Consider the following 9,957-nt stretch of genomic DNA (forward strand, 5'->3'; position numbering starts at 1 on the left):
AATTTAATTATTTAACAATGCATTCCCATACAAACACTTTATTTGGCACCACTATTACATGTGCCAGCAGAATTTCATTAGGTACATTCATAAATGCAATGTCTTTTCATATACATTGTACATATTATACGGTATTTGTGCGTAAGTGACATAGCTTTGTGATACTTAACTTTCCTAATTACCTTAAAGTAATAAATTATTAAAAAATGCAGTACTACAGTAACTATTATTTGCTCAAAAATTCAGTTTGCCTATTTAATAGTAGGCATCCTGGGAAACCCAGGGGCCAGTTTTAATCGGGTGTTCTCCAACTTTTAACGAGTTGATTTTGCCACTCTGTTTACTTTGTCTGGCTGGCGCCATTTGCCCCTGGGGTTCCAAGGATGATAAGTAGGCAAATAATTCAATAATGACCCTAGCTTTTTTATTCATCTGTCAAAGTACAATAATCTAAAATTTTTCACTGTACAATTTCAACCCATCACAATAAGTGAAGAAATAAAGAATTAAAAAACCCCAATATCTGAAGGTACACTATACAGATTAAATAATCAAAAATGTTTCCCAGACTAATCCCATTTATACACAGAAATTGTAAAGGTATCCTCGAAGACCCAGGGGCAGTTAGTCGGGGAAAAAGTCGGAGCGGCGAAAGTTTTCAAGAAGGGCGGAATACTTCGTTTCGCCCCGGCTAACTGCCCCTGGGTCTCCTGAGGATGTTGTAAAGGTTTAATTTTTGCATGCATTTAGTTGGAGATAAATACATGGACACCTTTCGTCAGTGATATTTTGGTAATTTGTAGCTGACCAGGCTACTAGAGGTACGAGAATTGTAAAGTAAAGATCTCCCTTTGTTTGGTCTGTTCCCTGACATGAAAAGGAATAATTAACTGACTTTGAAAAATGAGTGATGGCCTATATTAATATGCTGTGAGTAAGCATTGTTGTGAGTTGTGGCCTGCCAAAAAAGGCCAATTAATCCCATTTAAGTGCTTGCACAGATACTCCAGGCCCCAGCCATTACTCTTTCTAAGTGAGCTATAGATCGAGCATGTGTCAATTTTCAGGTAAAATAGAGACAGACTTACATGAACATGTAAGTTAATGACCATTATTTTTGACAACTACGATCAGAAATGATATAATTTGCATAATATATTGCATGAAAATGATCTTATTTATAGTCAACTATTGACACCTATCAGATTTGCCACGGGCAGAGCCTTCATCCCTTTCCTTCATGTTGGAGAAAAATGAAACATTTCGAAGAGGACTGCAAACAAAGAAGTCATAAGACAACAGAGCTACAATAACATCACAAAGTAATACAGTAAAAACCCGCGTGTAAGAACCTTCTTTTTTAGTTTTTGGCAAAACAGTTTTTTTTTTTTTGGGTTTTTTTTTGGTTTTTTTTTTTTTCTTTTTTTTTTTTTTTTTCTATAAAAATATTTTTTTTTAAAAAAATATTTTTTTTTTTTAAAAAAAAAATTTTTTCCCCCCATATAAAATTTTTTTGGTTTTTATGAAGGAAATTTTTTTTCGGGGTTTTTTTTTTTTTTTTTTTTTCTACCCCGGTTTTTTTTATCTTAGAACAATAAAAATAGCCTCAATAATATTTACTCATTGTTTGTGATTCATTTCAGTCTTGGACCCCCCCCCCCCCCCCCCAATCTTAATCATTCTCGTTCCGTTTTCAGTAATTATTATCACCACCACACCACCTATTATTTGGACTTTCCTTCAATTTATAATAAGGGCAATTTTAAACTCTGCAAAAAAATGACCTTATATACCGGTATTGTCACATAAATTCTTCAAGTCTTAACCATTTATAGTCCTGACTGACAAGTCACCGCTGATATACCCTGGTTCCAGAAGTTTCTCTTTTCTCTTTTTCATCAAACTTGAGCTGTGAGGTAGCATGGATGATTTGCAAAGCGACAAGCAAGAAAACCTCTAGAAGTGAGAGGCACAAATCTCACTTCTCTCCCTGCAGTGACAACTGCCATAACAGCTTACTCGCTTTCGCTTTAGCTGAAGAAAGCTAAGAAAGAAAACCTTGACTGTCACCAGGTACCCCCAATACTGACTTAATAAAAATCTTTCTACTTTCCTAAAACCTAATAAGAATACATCATAATCTTTTTTTTTTTCAAAATTCTCAACAAAATTCACAGTAAAATGACCTAGTGTATATTTTATCAGCTTAACCCTCCTTGCTTTTCTTTCGAGGCAGTTCCCACATCATCATCATCCTCATTATCAGCTCTGAGATGAATACTCTTGGTCGCTGAAAACTGTCTGTCTTTCACCACATCTTCTAGTCCCTAAGAACAGAACACACATGACCATGTTTGCTTTAAAGTGAAGTAGTTACTGTTATTTTAAAGGCTGACAAATGATTACTTGACTTAAATAGAGGATATTAATGGTGGGGATTGTTCGATCGAATCTCACGAGTGGCGCAGCGACAGGGACGAATTCAATCTCCAAGCAACAGTTTTCTGTTTATAAACCTACTAATATTTTTGACATCCGAAGATTGCCAACCATCAGCCGAAGTAAATGTCAGCACTCCGACACCGAACATCCGACCGAAGAGCCGAAGAGCCGAGGAAGCCTGTTGACCGAACTTTGACCCAGCGAAAATCGAACCGATAACATGTTCACGTGAGAGTTTCGCGCGAAAGATTTCCTGGTATTTCACTGATGTTTAATATAATAAGTTTGATTTTAATACATTGTATGTCATCATCAAAATAATTGTCCTGATGAGGATTTTGTTTAAGTTGAAAACTTTTTCTTTTTACTTTCTTTTAAAGTTTTTATCATTTTAACATTGTAAATAATTATTTTAAAAATATACTGTATAATAAATTAAGTGGATCACCTGATTTGTATGCCAAAGTCAAACTTACTGCAACAATTAAATTGTTAAATCAGAGTGGCTTTCTTTGTAACAATAAGGTTTCTCAATACAAGGCCATTCAAAATCCCTTACAGAAGTTGTATAACACCAGGACTAACACTCAAACTTGCTTGCTGTGATCAAATTATTACTTTTTAACAGTACTACTGGTAGAGGGAAACAAGGGAACACTGTATATTACAATAAAAGTAATAATTATAATTATTATATTTTTTACAGCTTACCTCTCCAGCGTATGAGAGAAGTGGAGATATTTCACATACCACAGGACTGCCCCTGCAACAACAACAGCAGATGAAATGTTTAAGACAATCAGTATTAGCATAATGAAACTCACAAAAAATACAATTCTTTAAAATTTATGTGCAACTCTTTTTATTACAGAACAACACAAAACATCACGCACTTTGTAAAATGTAATTCCTTGCAACTTTTCCTTGTTAAACCCCATTCAAAACCAAGTCTTTGTTATAATTATTGGTAAGGTTTTACTTCTCAAGAACTGACAAGCCAGTTTTTTGAACAATGAGACTAGCCAAGAAAAAAACTTAGGGTACCATATTTTGTCATAAGCAAAGAAAAAAATTGTCACTTGAAACTTGTTGAGGAAAGACTTGCATGTGTCATGCATGAAGTGACTAGGAGTATTGCTACTCCCCCCTGGATGGTAAATTTTTTTTTTTTTTGATGCTAGTCCATAATGAGAAGTAGTTTTTTTTTTTTTTTCCACGGGTTACCCGTGCCCCCCCGGTTCTCGTACCCATTTATACACCTGGGTGAAGAGAGGCACTATGAGAGTTTTTGTTTAAAGTGTCTTGCCTAAGATCACAACACAGTGACCCTAGCCAGGGCTGGAACCTGGACCGTATTTCAACCCCCTCCCTGGAGTCCGGCACACTATCCATTAGGCCACCGCGCCTCCCATGAACAAGTCCAAAGTACACAAATACCGTATCGAGTGCCAAGTTGGACAATAAGGGAAAAGGAACAACTTACTCTGTAGTATCCACAAATTTACCACCAGCTTTGATAACATAGTTATAATGTAAATTTAACAAGTCCCTTTGGGCTGTTTCTGGACTGTCAGATGCTGAACCTTTGCCATTCTTTAGGGCAGAAAATTCCTCTCTTCGTGAAACTTCCAAGACAGCAAATTTCCTAAAAATTAATTAGAAATGAATTGCAAGATGAAGCATCATTTAATGTTCTATAACTGTGTGCCTGCACGCAACATTGGCAGGTTAGGTTTAGGGGAGGGGCTGAAGGGACCACAGTTCCTTCTTATGTCTGGAAAAATTCAATCTGCTATTAGAAGCCATGACATTCTAATAATTACTAATGCCTCCAGAATGCAGGAAATATCGTCTTAGAGAACGTACATATTTTAATTTTCGGCCAGGGAGAGGGGGGAGATGCCCTTGCTTCTCCAAACATTGTTGCACCAACTTGAAGCCTCCCTGCTTCCGAATTTTCTGTATCCACCCCTCTGCAAAATCAATGTTCCTCTTGATTCCTGAACTTCCATTGTTAAGTTACTATTTTAGGTACTCTTTTGTTGACGGAGGAGCGACACAATGTGCTCCAGGCAGCAGTATTTGGATTGAGCTGAGTTGTGTTGTGCTGCGAGTTACATCTTAAATGTTGTAGCAGAGAAGTCAGTGAGCTTTAGGGGTTTCAAAATGTTTTGAGGTAGGTGTTAGCTACTGGAAGAGCAGGCGGCTGCAACAAGCCAAACTTGTTTTCCATGAGCTGATTGCTATGACCAAAGTAACTAGCGACATACAGTACAATCATTATCAAGTAGCTGGATTCGAGATCCCTGGCAGTCACCAGCTTGTTTTGAAAATCCGGAGCTTATTACCGGTATGTTACAAAATTCAAAATTGAAGTTCTTACTCTGTAAACTCAAACACATCAAAGATAAACTTCTCCAACTTTATTCCATTGGGTTCCTTTGGATTGTGCCTGAAATAAAAATAACATGGATCAGGGTGTGGAAAATTTTTAGTAGTTCCTTTTGACACAATTAATTTGTTTCATCTGCGAAATTGCAAAATATGTCTCATGAAAATTTTCTGTTTTGTACAAAAGTACTGGTAAGTAATAATAAGGTTATTTTTAATGTTGTTATTGAGAGGATAATTAAACACTATTTTCAGCTACTGATGTACCTACCGATTTCCACTCTCATCAACATAAGGTATCTTCTTTTTTGCAATGTGGTATTTCAGCGAAGGCTCAAGTTCTCTAAAGGTTAAAGAAACCAAGATTAAAAAACTTATATCAGCCACAAGTAAACACTCATGTATTAAGATAACATTACATTTTGCAAAGATTGCATTTTATTATTCAACAAATAATAAACAGTCACAAATTTTGCCCTCATGTGGTTATGAAGCCATTGTTACATTTCATCATTAATTTTGTACAAAACAGATATCCTGTGACATACATAGTTGATTTGTCTTCGAAACTTTGTAAAGCCATTACAAAGATGCAAGGAGCTTTTGATTTGAAGCCTGTGAATCAAATGTCTTTTTAGGAAAATGATAAATGAAGATGAGGGTAGCCAAAAAGCAAAGCTGTCCGGGTTTTTCGAGCGGGAAAAAAGGAAATCTGTCTGGGTTTTTCCGAGCGGGAAAAAGCTTACAGGCTAGGAACGAGCCAACAGCATATTACGGGGAATACCAACAACAACAACAACAACAAGCTTTATTTGCATGACTGTAATTTGTTACAATATTGCAAAAGCGTAAACTTATTAAGAATAATAATAATAAAAAATAATAAAATAATAACAAGTAAAGAAAAAAAGATTACATATAAAATTAATTACATTGATATATAGTATTTACCATTGAGCAGCAAGGGGTGGTTGGCAGAAATTGCCCTTTGAGTTTTTCACTAACATGCTATGTGTTTTTGTGCACATTTCAGGCTAATTAATGCAATCACCATGCCCAAGTGTTAGTATCATTGGAAAGATCTTTTCCTCCGCAGATCTTGAGTATAAGTGATGGCTTTTTTGGTCTCAGGTAATGACGTCAAAAGCAGAACAAAGGCCAATGCCTGTCAGCGCCGGTTATGGCCAGTACAGGCGTCAATGGGTTAATACTCATCAATATTTGCAAGCTTGTCTAATAAAGCTGTCTCAGACACTCTCCCAAACACATATTAATTTGACAGTACTTGAAATTAGAAAAAAATCCAGTGTCCCAAGTCGACCCAACAGGAGTGCCGGGGGCCGGCCGGGGACGGACCCAGGGCGCCCCAACACTGCAATCCAAATGACACACCTTGTCCCGGCCGACGCCCGATTCCCAGTTGTGGTGGACCAGAGAGCACGCGTGACGGGGGGAGGGGGGCCGCCGGGGGGACCGGACACGCTATTGAACACTGATTTAAGAACTGATTAGAAAAACACTCACTTGACAATTTTCTCCAAAAAGTCCATAGTAAAGAAATGGTTAGCTATGTTGGCTTCTCTGAATGTCAGTTTTCCATCAGGATCTCTTTTCTGTTGAACTTCCTCTGAGATTTCACTGTATTCTGCAACCTGATGAAAAGTGTAAACATACATAATCACATTCACAATTTGCTGACAATAGCACTTTTTGGTAATATAATATTTTTTTATCTAAGGGGTTTGGTAAAAGACCTGTTGGCTTTTTCATGATGAAGACTTCACCTGGATGAAATCAGACAGGATTAGCATGGCCTACAACCCAACAAGAGTGCCTCCATTATTTTTTAGACCAACTGAAGCATTCACAGACACCCTAATGTGGACAATTTATTTGTAAAAACAAAGTGGTTACAACTATACTTTTGAGACCAACTGAAGCATTCAACTAAAAGACACACTCTTTTAATTGGAATCAATTTAATTTGTAAAAACAAAGTGGTTACAACTATACTTTCAGCTAATACCATTATAACAGGAGATTTGCTTTTCATTAATTTGTTTCTTTGGAAGGAGATGTTTGAAATTCAAAAAAAGTCATGATTAATGATATTTGTGTAAGTCTGAAAAATTAAGCAAATTAAGAGGTTTTAAATTTCTACGAAAGCAATAAACTGTCCAGACCTACGACTCACAGTGTTTTTCCACACAGATCATAAAATCTTTTTCTAAGAAATTACCTGATACTTTCCATCGCATTTCACCACAATTCCTACCCTCTCTTCAGGCCTTTTTTTCTCTACAACCTGTCCAAAAAATAGAATTTTATTATATTTATTATATGGCTAAAGCTGGTTAAGATATAGTGCATGTGATTGGCTAAAAGTTGAGGCCCAAATTTTACAGCACGGCAAAGTGCTAGTCATTCAATAATCTCTGACTTTACTAGCCTCTTAACTAGTCTTCCAGCCCAGTTAATACGGAGTGAATCTAATTGTCTTGTAAATTAATATACACATTAAAGCTGATTTCCAGTCCGTACTGTGCAGACTCGGGGTTTGTTTTCGTTTTTGTTTTGAATTTGTTGAAACGTTACACTTCGGTGACAGCATACATGAAGTTTTTTAGTCCACCATTACGGTTCGTTTCGTTCAAGAATTCCCGATGAGCTGAAACGTCGGTTTGAAATAGCGTCAAAGTTCTTCTACTCGTTATTATTTGTTCTGCAAGGATATCTGGCGTTAATAATGAAGAAAAAGGTAAGTTTGTCGTGGAATTTTTTAGTTTTGCTTGTAAACATTCCTTCGTGTGGGCTCACATAAACATTGCAGCCGAGATTGCGCAGTACGGACTGGAATTCATCTTTAATGACTGCAAATGGATACAGTGTACATATATGAATGTGATACCATATTGTACAATGTAGTTAGTTCTATTATAAAATCAAGAAGGCTTACCAACCTTAGCACCACATTCTGCTGATTTATCAATACAGAATCCTATGAACACAGGATCAGCCATCTTGACAAGAATGTTGTCCACACAGTAAACATGAACATACTCAATTCCTCGTTTCTTCATTGTGCTGACACTAACATGGTTACCGTCACCCAGAGCTTCATACAAGCCACCATTTCCTCCTGGAGCTCGCGCTACTTTACCAGGCTGGTCAAGAATTATTTTTCCCTCGAGTGTTAGACACGGAATGGTGTGTTGCTCGAAAAAAATTATGTCATTTTTCTGAAGTCCAAAGTAATTATGCTCCTGAAAATACTTTTGAGTGCTTTCCACGGTATGTTCACTGGTCATGATGTACCTACGTTGGTAGTAATTAAAAGTAAATGAAAAATTACGAATAAATTGTTTTCAAGTAACATCATCAAAATTTAATTTATCCTGAAGGCTGTTCTTTTAACATATTCTTGACATTAGCATCTCTAGTTACTGTATTATTGGTAGTACATATTGCAGTTAAGGTTGTTAACTCCTCATAAATGAATTGCATTCCAAGAGCAATTATAAAATTAAAGCAATTTGCAGAGCTCCTCTGTTTCATGACCGTTATAACGCTGACACAAATTTTTAATGTGAAGCCAACAAAATGCGAAAGGGGGAGGGGGTATTTTTATAGTACTCTGTTCATTTTGTACTGAGTGAAAAATCCCTGTGACGTGACGGGGTCATGACTCTGCAATAGAGTTGAAATATTGTATTTCTTCATCAAATCTTGCAATTTCCCAGTTTATTCTAAACTGTCGGACAGTACTAATTGGTTAAGCAGCTTTATCTCAGGTAATTATAACCTCGCTAACAAAAACATGAGGCTTACATTTTTCGCATGTTGAAGTACCCCTCCCCCACCCCCACTGGAAGCAAAACACTTCTGGTTTTTCGCGGAAAGAACATGCCTGAGCAGAACGAGCAAAATGAAAACAAAAACAAAAAAACAACGAGTTAAGCATTTTAACAAGCCGTTATTCAATTTACTATCCTTCTTTAAGTTCTTTTCAAATTCCAGAAGGATAACTCGTATGCAAAATATTATCAAAATCTTGCAGATGAACCAACACGTTGGAGTAATTCAAGGAAAAACAAATAATCTCAACTGAAGCTTTGTTAGTCCGTAAAGAAGGAACAAGCTTTCAGCTTTTGGTGCAGAACCTTTAGTACTGAGGGACACTTGTATAAATACGAGATTGTTGAAATACACGGCACTGATTTGGAATGATCAACAACTTGTTCGTTGTTATGGTCACGCGATCAAAGCAGAATCCATTTTCAAATTTTAAAACATTACAGGTGAATCGTGAAGGAAAATAACTGAATACTTTATTTTATTACACTTTAAGGACTGCAAAAGATTTAAGCTTATGTTCAAACTAAAATTATTAAGCTTATAATGAATTTAATTGCGGTCAATTGCGCTACTCACCAAGCAATTGTCGATTTATTTCCGGTGTGTTTATAAGCCAGTTCTTGCACTTTCAAGATTCTCTCAGCTTGTAGCTGATAAAGGGTTTTCCCTGAAGGTAAACCGACATCGTACATTCCCTTCGGATACGAAACTCCTAACCGGGTTCCTTGTCCACCGGCGAGGAGAAGAACGGCGACTTTACCTTCGCTAATCACCTGAAGTCCTTTCTCTCGCCAGTTGTCGACTTTCGCTTGGTTTTCTGCTCCGATGACGCTACCGACATGATCTGGAGGAACCGGCTGTAGTTTCTCATCCTTCTTTTCATTGATTTTAGCTTCGTTCATCGTTCTCTCAAACGACCGGTTGACCTTCGCGAAGTCGATGTTTCTGAGATCCTTGAAGAACTTCGATCGTTCTTCTTCGTTTAGTTTGTCCCAATGCTGAAGCAAATGTTCTTGATTGTTGTCTTTTAGATCTCTTCTTAACTTTTCGATATCCATTTTTTTTTTGTGAAAACAAAATTAGCTACACCAGCTAGATACAAACTGCAATATTAATCAAATCTGCGAAACCTTCTGCACTCTCACAACCTTTCCCAGAAACAGTAAAACACGCAGCCTCGATTACATGTTGTCCACGTGGACCTGAGCGACAGTGGCTGAAATTCTTCTAGGGAAGGGTGGTAATATCCAGTTGCGTTGTGAAAATAAG

The 9,957-nt window shown here is 36.9% G+C and overlaps 1 protein-coding gene across 1 annotated transcript; it reads right to left on the reverse strand.

Annotated features, from left to right (window-relative positions):
- Positions 1-1,607: 1,607 nt before the first annotated feature.
- Positions 1,608-9,863, reverse strand: LOC144647761 (UDP-N-acetylhexosamine pyrophosphorylase-like). The gene is made up of 9 exons (XM_078507444.1): positions 9,265-9,863; positions 7,794-8,148; positions 7,073-7,138; positions 6,358-6,485; positions 5,105-5,176; positions 4,826-4,894; positions 3,926-4,087; positions 3,154-3,205; positions 1,608-2,327 (listed from the first exon to the last, which is right to left on the reverse strand). The coding sequence occupies exons 1-9, from the start codon at positions 9,744-9,746 to the stop codon at positions 2,202-2,204; spliced, it is 1,512 nt and encodes a 503-aa protein (XP_078363570.1). The 5' UTR covers positions 9,747-9,863; the 3' UTR covers positions 1,608-2,201.
- Between the last annotated feature and the right edge of the window lie 94 nt (positions 9,864-9,957).

The sequence above is a fragment of the Oculina patagonica genome, chromosome 4, assembly GCF_052425735.1.
Source record: "Oculina patagonica isolate OP01 chromosome 4, crgOcupat, whole genome shotgun sequence".
In the NCBI taxonomy this organism is placed as follows: Eukaryota; Metazoa; Cnidaria; class Anthozoa; order Scleractinia; family Oculinidae; genus Oculina; species Oculina patagonica.

Excerpts from the sequence above, each read along its gene's own strand:
- LOC144647761 (XM_078507444.1), bottom strand. The coding sequence starts at position 9,746 with ATGGATATCGAAAAGTTAAGAAGAGATCTAAAAGACAACAATCAAGAA. Across the intron at positions 4,895-5,104 it reads GTTGATGAGAGTGGAAATCG|GCACAATCCAAAGGAACCCA; the intron begins GTAGGTACATCA and ends TTTTTATTTCAG. Across the intron at positions 4,088-4,825 it reads GATGTGTTTGAGTTTACAGA|GAAATTTGCTGTCTTGGAAG; the intron begins GTAAGAACTTCA and ends ATTAATTTTTAG.